Source organism: Andrena cerasifolii, chromosome 2, assembly GCF_050908995.1.
Source record: "Andrena cerasifolii isolate SP2316 chromosome 2, iyAndCera1_principal, whole genome shotgun sequence".
Classification (NCBI taxonomy): domain Eukaryota; kingdom Metazoa; phylum Arthropoda; class Insecta; order Hymenoptera; family Andrenidae; genus Andrena; species Andrena cerasifolii.
Genome location: NC_135119.1, coordinates 10,021,034 through 10,034,989, shown reverse-complemented (window position 1 = coordinate 10,034,989; position 13,956 = coordinate 10,021,034). Strand labels below are relative to the sequence as shown.

Genomic DNA, 13,956 nt, shown 5'->3' with positions numbered 1-13,956 from the left:
CGGAGGTTTTATCGCATTTATGGCTCTAACCTGATGCACTCCCCTTATTAGTCGACAAAAATAGGATGGTTTCAGACAAAATTCTGATGTATCGATAAAAATCAGCTTTTAAACAACTGGCAATTTTCATTGACTATAGGACGTGTTCAGATTCTTGTTCTGGAATAGCAACATATAATTTTTTTACTCGAAGAATAATGAGTTCCTGTTCACCTTATTGTATTTCTTCATAAACGGCTAATTGAATTCCTGTGTAGCATGATTGGACTAGGTATATCGTAGCTATTGGGAATTACGGTATTCGGCCAATAGCTTCTTTCTTTTCCCCAAACCGAAATTCAACCTGAAAGGCCATCCTTATGGTAATGTGAGCAACATCCAAAAAGCCGGGGCACACCAGTTGAAGACGATAACGTTGAACGACTTCCAACACTGCTATAAAGGATGGGAGCAGCATCTCGCATAGCCTCCGAAGGGAACTTGTATTTTGAATACGTTCGCCTGGTTTTGTAAATCTCTTTCAAGTACCGTAAACTGGGGAAACATTGGCAGGTTTTTGAAACATTTTCTTATATAATTTAAAAATCAACATGTTCACATTTGCTTTAAGTATCCTATCATAACATTGCATCCTTTGTGATTGTACTACAAGTGTGAAAATGCATAAAATTTTTGTCCTCTTCGTTCTTTAATACTGCAACTGCAGTCTCATTTTTAGTATTCCCAAATTCACGTCGGTCCGGTAGCATGCTTCACGCGCCCGCCACACTAATGTAGCCCCAACCAATGCTAACACCCAGGAGAAGTTGGAAAGTGGAATGCGTTGTGTCGGAATATGTCAACAGCAATAACATCCGAGTTTCTCAACAACAATCGCACTTGGCTCGGTGAAGACCGTTCGCGTCCAGTTTTTCTTACCGTATCGCTATACATACATTTTGAGGCTGATACCATGTATTGTATCGTCGGCTGTGAAACAGTCGACGGCGACGGGAAGATGGTTGCTTTAGTAACCTCTGTACAGGTAGATTTCAATGTATTATGCCGAAAGTTTTTTTATTAATTAATTTTTTTTTATTAAGAAACTAACAAATACCCGCAGCTAAAATTTTATATTAGAGGTTCTCCCACCCCCTCCCGCCCAACCCCTCAAGATTTCGGATCGTACCGTAGTACAGCCGAATTTCCTCACAAACTTCTGGGCACTGCGTTTTATGCATTTAATACATAATTATACATACCACTAAAGCCTGTGCGTTTCCATTCCGAGGCTCTTTGCCTTCGACGCATTCCAGAACGCAGAGTACATATTGCGAAACGGCGCATCTTTCCTGTGCCGGTTGCGCCTACCGAGACTTAATGAATTCCAGCTAAAAGTAGACGCAAATGCATATCGTCGAATCGGCTGCAGTTATGCGTAGAATGAATAATTCACGCGCGAAGATGAGGATAATCGTTTGACACCTTTGCGAATACGTCGATCCTTGTTCCTACTGTGCTTTAAATTGATGATGCGCGAGATAGGCACTGAGGCGTCGTAACGATCTCAAGCTGCCAATTAATCGTAACACGAGATCAAAATACAACCCGCTCAAGAATACTGCCAATTTCTCACGCAGTATCGTTGACATCAAAGTCAACCGGCAATTACGGAGCATTCCACTGATTTCAGATCGCGATCTTCTCAAGAATTCAATTGATATTATCTGAAGCAGTGTTGCTAATTACGCGTGGCGTGTATGAAGCGATTGTGCGGGCTTTAACGAAGCAGATAAGCAGGACGGAAAAAATTCTGCGGCACGAGAGAAATTATGCTGGAGAATCTTTTCGTTGTTCCTTCCGCACGGGTACCTACTGTGACATTATTCTTTTAAGTTTAAATAATCAATGATTGGCAGCACTGATTCCTTTGTGCACAGTGGAATGTATTGCGTATTCAATATTTAAAAAAAAAAAACACGTGGAAATATTTCCTTGATCCGATAAATCGGAAATTATATATCTAATGATTTATCGGTTCCCAAATGATGCAAGTCCAAAAATACAATTCTGGGATTGAATTGCAAATCGTTTTGAAATGTGAAGGTCTGTTGATAGTCTAAGTGGACTAAGTGCTAATTCACATTTACGTCGCTAAGAACAAAGTAGACATAGAGGATGAATCAGACAGACGGTTAAGGAACAAGCGCTGGTCCAGCTATTCTGCCATCAACGTAACTTTACTTATTTTCAGTTCCGCATTGAGAGCCAGTTTTTCTACACATTCTACGAAACATCCAGTAGGCATTAATCTTGCAAGCATCTGCCGGTAATTACCTACCATCTTTTGAAAAGAAAATAATATTCACTTGTTTTACAATTGCCATTAAATTATGTTTCAAGAGGTATTGCAGAATTTAACACAATTTCCCCTCTATGATTTGTTTTTAATAATTAGTTACAGAAAACGTTAAATTCTCAAAGCTTAATAATAAGTCACTTGTGACAAATAATAATAATGTGATTTTGTGACAAAACAAGTATATAATTTGTAGTAAATAATTTTCGCTGGCCTTGCGAAGGCTTGTTTTTTCCAAACGAATGTTTTTGGTATAGAATTTCTAATAAAAGCGAACGCAAAACTGCTCATCTTCGATAGATAGCGAAGGGGACTTACGCCGCTTGGGAATTAAATAGGAATCATACACAGTGACTCGCATTAATATTCGGACACTTTTTAAAATCGCATAACTCTTTTAGAATTGGTCCAAACGACTTGAGTTTTTTTTTAGAAGCTAGAAAGATTAGTTTGCTAACTGACGCGTTTCGTCGTTTTGAAAAAAAATGTATTTGGTTGGAATAGAATACTAAAGGTCGATTTTTAAACTTTTGTAGCTCGGAGCAACATTAACCGATTTTGATGAAATTTTAGGCACGCATACAACTTACTGCAGTCTACAAACGGGTTTCTTTTTTTAATTTTCATTACAAGCTCACAAAAAAAAGTTTAAAAATCGACCTTTACTATTCTTTTCGCTATTCCAACCAAATACATTTTTTTTTCAAAACGACCAAATACGTTATTCAGCAAACTAATCCTAGCTTCTAAAAAAAAAATAACTCAAGTCGGTTTGGATCAATTCTAAAAAAGTTATGCGATTTTAAAAAGCGTCCGAATATTAATGCGAGTCACTGTAGAAAGAAATGAAGATAAAGATATATTTACAACGTTGTGTAAACACAACGGGTCAGTTCGTAGGTTGGGAAAGAAGAGGATCATAGAACGCGACGATATCTGGCAGAATCTATTTGCATTCTTCCCGAAAGTGGCACGAAGGTCGACGAGAACGTGTTCGCGGCTAAACTGGAAACTGTGAATGTGAATTCCATGAAGGACCATGCATACCGTCAGTCACCGGCTAACAAATCTAGGTATGTATGTATTCCTTTATTCCCACAGGCCTAGTGATCTAGTTTCGGGGTTTGGCAGGGTCTCGTCTAGTCGCGCACATAGCCACGTACGCGCCTACCTATATCGCGAAACACGGGTGAATGCAGCTCCATAAATCCATTCCAGTCACGTGTCATTCCCAAACGAGTACGACGAACACTTGACCTTCATTCCTTACGGGCGCAGAGTTTGTTGGAAATGTCTCTGCAATTCACGTTTCAACGGACGAACGTTGGATCGACTGGGGACATTTTGCTCGTTTCATCGACTCGTGAGATTTTGCAGAATTGGGAATATTATCGCGGTTATAAACTAGACCAGCTCGTTTAAATACAATGGCAGTGCAAACGCAGGCAACGGTAATAATATATGTAATTGATTATTATGGTACCATTTTTCAGATGATTATGTGATACAGATTTGTTTTTAAAAGGTTCATAAAAGCTGGAGTCATTCACTTTCTGTTCTTTAGTCTTAAAGGAAGCTATGTAAACCATAATCTGCGGAAGACGATTCATCTGTTGTGTATTACACATTATTCTATTTCGGTGCAAAGTTAACCCAGCAGGTGGGTCCAAGAAGGCCTTAAAAAATGAACGAGTGTAATAGTAAAGAATGAAAAAAATAAAATTTTTAACGTCGAAGGTGGTGGAAAAAAATTGATCACTATTCATCGGTTAGAATTCATTGCACAGTAAATTGAGCTGAGTTGAACAATTCTTAGCCACCCAACGTATTCTTTCGATACCATACATTTCGGCTAATGTTTATTTAAAAAAACTTCGGTAAATCTTTAACTGAAAAAAACTTGACGAACCATAAATAAATTCTTACCTCTCAACACATTAATAATGCTACAAAAAACACCGCCGAAAATTGAGAATAGATTATAAAAGCAAAATATAGTGGGCGAATATACAGGGTGTTTCAAAATACACGGGTTTTAATTGTATAACGAATATGAGTGATTTTGCATGAAAAAATGTTCTGAATGAAAAATGCTTTCATGGACCCTTTAATTATGCATTAAAGATTAAAAAATGTACTTTAATATTACATTTTTTTCACTTTGTTGATTTTTAATTGCAGTTGTTTATTGGAGAGGAAGCATCTCCTTTGTTAATTGGAGAGTTGTAGTACTGAAACCTCTGCAAAAATAATTTCGGTTCAATCAGATTTTCCTCTGAATTTATCCGCGACAAGACGAAACGAAGCAAATTAACATAATGTTATCACCCAGCATTGCTTATCAACGTTATTCAACACAAAAGATAATTCGGCATAAATTAATGAATTTCATTAAAAGCTTGGTAATCTTTCTTGGAAATCAATCACGGGCTATCAAGACATTTCCCTGTTATCGATCTTGCTTCGGCGAAAGTGTCGGTCGCGCGTATCCATCCCTGTTGCCTAAACTGTTCTCAGCAGGGATGGAAGCATAGGACGCTGATCGATTTCGCGGAAAACACGGTGGAGGAGCCGTTCAGTATGCGGAGCGCGACCTTCCGCGGAGGAAAACTGCCAACGTCTGGTCACGGGGGACAGCCCGGAATTAATTAATCACGATAAAATAGGCGGTCGCGAATAAACGTACCGTAATAATGGCGTTCCCGATGATTAAGGCCGACCCAGTCCGCGGCAAAGGTATGCAGAGAAAGTAGGAGTCCCCTCCGCATGTACGTATGTACGCCTATGTCCGGTCGTTGCACCGCGCGCAATACGCGTCTTTCTTTTTAACCACTCGCAACACTGACCAGTGTAAAATTCAGTCTAGCATTCGATCGGTTTTTTTTTCCTTTCGTTTCTGTCTTTTTAAGGGGTTAATTTCACCCCCTTCAACTGAATTTGGGCAGCAATAAAAAAAAATTGCGCTGTAATCAGGAGGAAATCCCCTACACATTTACAGAGTTTCAGAATTTTTTGATTTTTCGGCTTCGGGATCTTCCCTTGTCAGCCAACAATTTAATTCCCCCCAAAAATCGCACAAGAAATCTAAAACTCTGTTCTTACACAGGAAAGTGGTCGCTTTCGACTGGTGTAAACGGAACTTGTGTAAAAAAATTCGTACAGCCCGTGGAACATTCGCCAGTTGAAGAAAATGTTTTAAAATTGACCAAGTGCTCATTATATCGTTATAACATTGCCGAAAAGCAATACAGTTAAAATCTGAAATAAGTCTCTGAAAGTAGAGATTCCGCGCTTTCACCAGATATTTTCAAAATATCGATACGACTATTTTTGCCGAAGTTATGACCGTGTGAACTTGCCCCTATTTTCCGGTTCCTAGAGGTGATCCTTTAAGGGGAGGTCTAGAGCCCAAAAAAATAGGTGATATTTAGGAATTAATTAAAGGAAAACTACTATATATAATTTAATGGGACTTTTTGCATTGTATTAAGGATGTCTTCAATTATAGAAACATATTTTTTGTTTTATAATTAATCATCACAGACGGCACTGGGGAGTCGTTACAGTCAAGGCGTCAAAAAATTGATCCAAATCGGTGGGACCTGTATCCCCAAAAGTTATTATCCGATTCGACTGAAACATTTCTTATTTTAAAGAATATACTTCTGGCTAGGGCAGGAACCAGTAAAAATTACAAAATGACATTTTTTTAGAAAATAACGACACTTCAAGTTTGAAATCACTTTTCCCTGTATTTTTCGTCCTTTCAACGCCTTTGAAAATTATAAATTTTTAATTTTTTGTAATTTTTTCTAGTTCCCTCCTAGCCAGAAGCATATTCTTCAAAATAAAAAAAGTTTCAGTCGAATCGGATAGTGACAGAATTCGTACGAGTTCGTAGGAAAAGAATTCTACGATTAATTATTTAAATCGATGTTGTTTTTACATGCATATAGACCCACGTACAATATCTGGACTCGAGTTTCTCACAGAGGTTTGAGTCTATTCCCCTAAGTGTTTAATACATAATTATGCAATTATTATAAAAAATTTTAAAAATCGGTTTGTCAAACTTTATGCACTCCTTTGGTCAGTAGGACAAAATTCGTTCATAAGAGTATAAAATAAATGGAGCAGAGGTTTAGGAACAGTTAATGCATATAGCTTCACGGGAATAAATCGAGGCTCGTATCAATCTTAAATCAACCGTACATTCCGGCTCCACTTATCATACCAGCGAAGTAATTAATGTGCTTTACGAGACTCGTGGCTAATACGGCTTCTCTGATACGCACACGTTGGAGCGGATGAATTTGCGATAGATGGATGATGTCGGATTATTTATAGGTTTTGCGGCTTCTTTTTCAGGCACCCGTTACCACTGGATCGGATGATCCAGCTAGTTAGACGTTAGCCTTGCTCGTTTGCTAGCTGCAAGAAGTAGTATTGCGCACTTCCGGCTGGTCATTCACGTGTCTCTGCTTCGCGATTGGTGCTACATACGCACAAGACACGCATGCCCCTGTCTAACTGTCCTTTAATTGGTGTTTGCCAGCGAAACTTAATTATCTGCTCGTGCCACGCTGGGGACTCGACGTCCTACGTAATAATTAAAGACCTCAGGAAGCTTAGGTTCATCAGAGGCTACACTGGAAACCAGTGATACTGACTACAGTGGTACAGTGACTTCGCAATCAGTTGCCATTGTGGTGCTCTTTATTTTTCCTCAAAGTATGTAATATACAAGATGCAAATACTGTCACCACAAGTGTTTTAGAGATCCAATATAACAGAAAAGGCCTGATAAAGATGGTTCTTCTAACCATTACTTTTTAAAATACCACCAGTTCGAGGTATTTATTTATTCATTCATTTGTAAAATGTACCGCTGATAGTCCAGTACTTTATAAACGTTACAGCATGAGTTCTATGCATTTTCGAAAGTTATATAGGAGTGGAATGAATCGCAGGAAATTTTGTCTTGTTGAAAATGGCAACAAGTTTGTGGTAAAGTCAAGTTTCAACTACAATTGGCTATATATAACAATAAAGATGGGTTTAGGACAAATTTTCCTAAACCTTTTTTGATAGTTTTGAGTTTTATAATAGGTAGGTACATCTGCAGATTTTGCGGCACTTGTATTTCTGTTATTACACAAAAAAATTATTTTCATTTTAGGTAGCCTAATTGGAAACTTGACATATTTTTACATTGATTAAAAACACGTTATATTTATACAGTGTATTTTATAAAAAAATGATTTTATTTGTATTTAGTAATAAAATATTTTTAAAATACACTGTATAAATATAACGTGTTTGTAATCAATGTAAAATTATTTCAAGTTTCCCATTAGGCTACCGAAAATGAAAATAAATTTTTTTGTGTATTTTAAAAAATTTTTATGTTATAAAATTTGTAATTTATAAAATTTTTATTTTATAAAATACTCCCCAACGTTAATTGACGTTAATTGATGAAATTGATTTTTAAGCAATTCCACTTCAAATTCGCCACATTCGCTTTCATTGTAATATTATTCACAGCTGACAGAATGATGTGGAAAATTTTAGATTCGTTGGAATATTATCGTCTGTCGCGGCGTATTAATAGCACATTTATGGGACGACAAATGGAATAAATAAACGTTAAGTATGTATATTAGTATACGAGGTGTCCGGTTTTAATCGATACACTCGAATATCGTCGAAATTATTACTTATACCAAAGAGTACATCGCATAGTCAATATTGGTTCTTTAAATAATTGTTTTGAACGGCACTTGAATTGGATGGTAAGCGCCAACTATTGTCAAATTTTAGTTGAAAAATTAATTTTATTAGGTCACGTGTCCCCGAGCAACCCAGTGGCATGGGCCAGTTTTTCACTGCGCATTTCTTTTTTCTCAGCGTGAAGAAAATTTAATATGATTCTACTCGGGGAAACGTACATGGTATTATATTTGCAGGTAGTGATATTACACTACATTGCAGGAACGAATTAATGCTTCAAAGAAATGGAAATTTATGCATATGTGGCACGCGCCTGTTTTCCATAATTATGTACCTATAATTTTCTTCGGCTGTACTTCCGAATGGGCCCAGTGGCCGATCGACGCGAGATTTGTGGGGAGGGTGTTTGGACCCTAAATCTAAAATTCTTGCTTCGGGAACTTATTAGTTCACGAGATATTAATATAAAAAACTTTTAGTATTTCTGTTGACTTATTCCGACATTATGCATTCCACTTTCCAACTTGTTCCGGATATTAGTATTGGTTGGGGCTAGATTAGTGCGGAGGGCGCGTAAAGCGATGTAAGTTTGGAGATTTGAACCAGAATCTTGGAGATTCGATCCATCCTATTATACAGGGTAGATACCTATCACTTTATTGATAAGCAATACTCTAGGGGTTGATTCTATCGGCCAAAATAAGACGAAAATATAGAATACAATTTTTTAATATCGCGCTTCGTTTTCGAGAAAATTGGCTTTGAATTTCAGCTAAATATGCTTGCCATTTAAGTGTCTGAGGGGCACGCGGAGGTAAGGGGAGCGCGTCCAGCTGTCCGTAGGACAAATTGGGGGAGGGCAGGATGAAACCCCGTTAGGGTTACGTATATGCAGTTGAAAAAAATAATTTGTAAAAAAAAATTAACAATATTTTTTTATTAATATTTCGGAAACTAATAAATTCCCGAAGCTACAATTTTAGATTTAGGGTCCGCACCCCCTCCCGACCCATCCCCTCGAGCCTCGTGTCGATTGGCCACTGGGGCCATTCGGAAGTATATCCTTTTCTTCTAAACATACATCAAAATAAAATACCTGTCAATGAACGAATAAAAGAATAAAGGTCGTCGTCCACTAGGCCGGAGCGCGGCGAAGCGAATCGCGATCACTCATATGACAGAACAGCAGCAACCACGCATCGCGAACATTTCGCTTTGGTCGCCGCGCTTCGCTTCGGCGTAATGGACGACGGCCTTTAACCTATTCCTGCAATAATTCGATAAAATATAAAGCAATAAATTTCGAAGTGCAGTAATGTTCCAATATTAACGAGGGTGCCTATAAACGACGGAAATAAAGCAACCTATTGTTTGACAGCGATAATAATAACTAAGGGGAATAGGTGAGATGTTAGGTACTCTTCAAATACACGATTTCGCCGACAGCCCTTTTTCAAACGAGCAACGTAATCGCTGACCACGTCACAACACGTTCCCAACCGTCAACAACAGAAACGCAGCCCCCTCGGTTTCTCTCTTCGGACGACCAGTGAGACGGCACAGATTCGCGATCGCTTGGAAAAGTGAGCGTGCCGTCGATTGGGTGGGAGCAGAGCGGGCGCATAGCGGGGTATTAGGCAGCGCACAGCTCGCGCGGAGCGCGCGTCGACGGCTTTAATGACTCACTTACCCTTGGCCCATCCAGTGAGAACGTTCCCGAGATAAGCGACCTTGTAACAGGGGTCGTACTCCGTGATGGAGGCGTTACCCCTGTGCCTCCTCCATAGCCTGCCCAGGCCCCGTTTCAACGAGCGCAGGGTCCTCTGGCCGAATTCCTTGCCAGTAGTCGGGTTCTGCCCCGAATCCGGTGCATCGTTCTGTTCGTCCACGGGGTCCGCCACCACGTCGCCCATCGTTTTCATTGCCCTCTGCGCGTGAGCACTCTGTCCAGCCGACACGAAAGTCCCACGAACGTGTCCCTCGGTCTCGTTCAAGAGTCCCGTTCTCCTTCAACGGGCGATTGGCGAAAAATCATAGGACCGCCAACCGGGGCCGCTACATCGCGCGATTTCCGGTAGCTCGCTGTACGGACGGGTGAGAATCGTCAGCCGGAGAGGTGCACAGCGTTCGCAAACAGCTCTCTCTCTCTCTCTCTCTGCCTCTCTGTCTCTCTTTTTCACGAAGGGTCTGGCTGGAGTTATCCGACCAGGTGGATGAGCTCTATCGAGGTCACGACCGGTGCTGCTGATCGGGAGAGGTTGTGAAACTCCGATTAATCTCTCCCGGTGCCACTATCGCTCCGCGCGGCTCCACGCCTCAAGGCCGACCCCTTGTCGTTATTCTCACGTTAGAAGGAAGGTCGGTAGCTCTGCTGAAAAGCCGGGGATACCTTCCGGGACCACCTCCCGCCTTCTCTTGCCGCTGCGAACCACGGTCCCCCCTCGGTTCCTGGAACAGAAACCAACGTTCTGAAATCAGACTCCTGTTTAGCTGCGACGCTCTGTGCTAATTAAGGTGCGCTAATTACTGGTGGCTGTCTTTGCTGTTCTACAAGGGGTTGCGTAATATGTAGTTGAACTCCAGTTACGGATCAGTGTGGATCGCGTGAAAAAAAGCAATTGCTGTTTAATAATAGTAAGTAAGGATACGTAATGGCATGTCACGGTGAAAACGAACGTCATGGTTTGTAAACACGAAGTGTGCATAGGTGTAGCAGGCAAGGCTGGGAACGATGCGGGAGGTGCAGATCAAGGCGGTTTGGAACTGGATGTGGGACTATTTTTAAGGCGGTGGGACCTCCCTAAACGTGCTGCCACGGAACAAAGAATATATCGACTTTGGAGGATTCTTGTGATAACGTAAAAGGAACACTATATATGTACGTTGTTTGGACGAGCAATAAATTCAAATAAGAATTTATAATAATATAGTTTTTCATCAAAATGTTCAGGTTACCTTGGGTGTTTTAAATGGGATCGCTGCGTAGACAGCAAAGGTGACATTACTTTTATTGATGCCGAACTAAAGACGATATGTGGTTTATGCAAATAAATGTTTGAATTGTCGACCACTTTTTTTGCAATTTTAAATTCTAACATTTTCAGGAAACCTTCATTGGCGGCTTTCATAGCAGTAGATATTATCATACGAATACTTCTATAATATAAGCAGTATTCATGCCTCTATGTTCAGTCACAATTTACTAAATTTAAATGACACAGAGCTATGTGTGTCACTTGAACAGAACACAGTTTAGTTAAATAACGCAATCTTCAGGAATATCGTTAGTTTTATATTAAAATTAAATGGAAGCAGTTGTTGAATTAGTCATGATATTTCCTACAATGCTGTGAAAAGAAAATCAGATTTCCTTATTTAAGTACACGTGAGCTGATCTTCAATTTTTTAATTGTCGCAAGTATTGCTTAAACTTTTGTTACTTTATTTCGTCGCATGTTTATCATCTTTCCTATTATTATATACACTCTATATGCACGAAAACAATATTTTGCTTCTACAGAAACTGTTGGAAGCATAAGGAAATAATAAGCACAGCAAAGTGGAAGTTAGTAATAAAAAAGTAGTTTTCAATTAAATATATCCTAAACTACTCCAGGTCCAGTAAAAACATATCAACAAATACCATTAACATCGTACTCAATGCAAGTTGCACACACATTTACTTTACTTATCGCCCGCGTGAAATTAAATATGCATTATCAAAGTTGACTGTCAACAAAGTGTTTTCGACAATACTAGTCACTAAGAATGTGGGAAAATAATAAATGCATTATTCGACTATGAAATCTTCTCATTTTCGGCAACACGAATTTGAATATTCGTGACCGAGAAAAAGGTGGGGCAATCGCGTGGTAGTCGATACATTAAAGAAGTAAAAGGTAAGTCAGAAGGGTGACTGTACATATAGGGCGAATTCCACTTACGCCGAAATAGCCCGCGATTTTCATTAAGGTAGGTTTTCCTGTACGCGACTGAACAGAACATCAGGAATTTCAAAGTCGATTTTCTCGAAAATGAAGCGCAACATCATAAAGTTGCATTCGTTTTTGTCGACTTAGTCACTTGTTGTGAGCCGAAAAGGAAGAGTAACTTTTTTTTATATCGCGCTTCATTTTCGAGAAAATCGACTGTGACATTTTGGACGTTGGGTCTTGTCGAGTATAGGAACGAAAATCACGGACGATTTGGGCGTAAGTGGAATTCGCCCATAGTATACCGCTGAAGTGTCTTTGATCCACTGAAGAGGGCGCACTGACGCCATTGCCAGAAGTTGTGCACTAGGGCAGAGTGGAAAATTTAAATTTGAATTTTCAGTTGGCCTGGGTGCGGTATAGTTGTCCTTTGATTAACCAAACACAACTGTAAAAAAAATTTGGAAAAATATTCATGTCTGCAGATTCCTTTTTCTCCTAAAAATGATTATATAATCAATCATATAATCATATAATCATATAATCATATAATCATATAATCATATAATCATATAATCATATAATCATATAATCATATAATCATATAATCATATAATCATATAATCATATAATCATATAATCATATAATCATATAATCATATAATCATATAATCATATAATCATATAATCATATAATCATATAATCATATAATCATATAATCATATAATCATATAATCATATAATCATATAATCATATAATCATATAATCATATAATCATATAATCATATAATCATATAATCATATAATCATATAATCATATAATCATATAATCATATAATCATATAATCATATAATCATATAATCATATAATCATATAATCATATAATCATATAATCATATAATCATATAATCATATAATCATATAATCATATAATCATATAATCATATAATCATATAATCATATAATCATATAATCATATAATCATATAATCATATCATCATATCATCATATCATCATATAATCATATAATCATATAATCATATAATCATATAATCATATAATCATATAATCATATAATCATATAATCATATAATCATATAATCATATAATCATATAATCATATCATCATATCATCATATCATCATATAATCATATAATCTTTTTTGGGAGAAAAAGGAACCTGCAGACATGAATATTTTTCCAAATTTCTTTTACAGTTGTGTTTGGTTAATCAAAAGACAACTATCCCGCACCCAGGGTAACTGAAAATTCAATTTTAAATTTTCGCCTGTATAGTATCGCTCCGCCCTATTGTGCAACAGTTTGATATAATCGCTGCAAAATTGAGCACTGAAGCAGGGCCGAATTAAGACCTTTAGAGGCCCCAAAATGTGACTTAAAAGATTTTGAGGTCTACTTATACAGGGTGATCACTTCAACTCAATGTACGATCTCTTACGCATTTCCCGCAATTTGACTAAAAAGTGTTTCTAACAAAAATTAGATTTCAAAATTCAGAAAATTTCTATGGTGTCTCCGTTTTTCTTGGTGTCCTAAGCACGTGCTTATTTTGCTTATTGGTTAATCCAGAACTGCACTGAGGCTACCGTTAAAAGTTTGTGCAGCAACTGTTTGAAACCATCGGTGCAAGACTGAGCACCGAGGCCCAAGGTGAACGATAACGGTAAGTCTGTGCATTGCTGGTAATATTTTCTAATTTTTCTAGTAAACAGCGATAAGTCGTAAACGAATATTCACTGCGAGGAGTTGGGTGAACAGGTGCGAAACCGGTCTACAGTTCGGAAGGTACACAGATAGGCGTATTAGGAAGTAAACAAGCGACGGAACATACAATAAACGTATATAGGGTGTTCCAAAAAAGGGTAACAAAATTTTAGAGCTCATATAGTGCTCGACACTGTTTCGTGATAACATTTAACACAGAATTAT

At 38.2% G+C, this 13,956-nt stretch overlaps 1 protein-coding gene across 1 annotated transcript in view; it reads right to left on the bottom strand.

The window, feature by feature from the left end:
* The window catches only part of LOC143378713 (uncharacterized), an 87,484-nt gene that overhangs the window by 21,877 nt on the left and 51,651 nt on the right, over positions 1–13,956 (bottom strand). The window contains exon 2 of the mRNA XM_076830639.1: positions 9,762–10,519. Coding sequence (XP_076686754.1) covers positions 9,762–9,993 — 232 coding nt within the window. The 5' untranslated portion in view covers positions 9,994–10,519. The remainder of the gene's footprint in view (positions 1–9,761; positions 10,520–13,956) is intronic.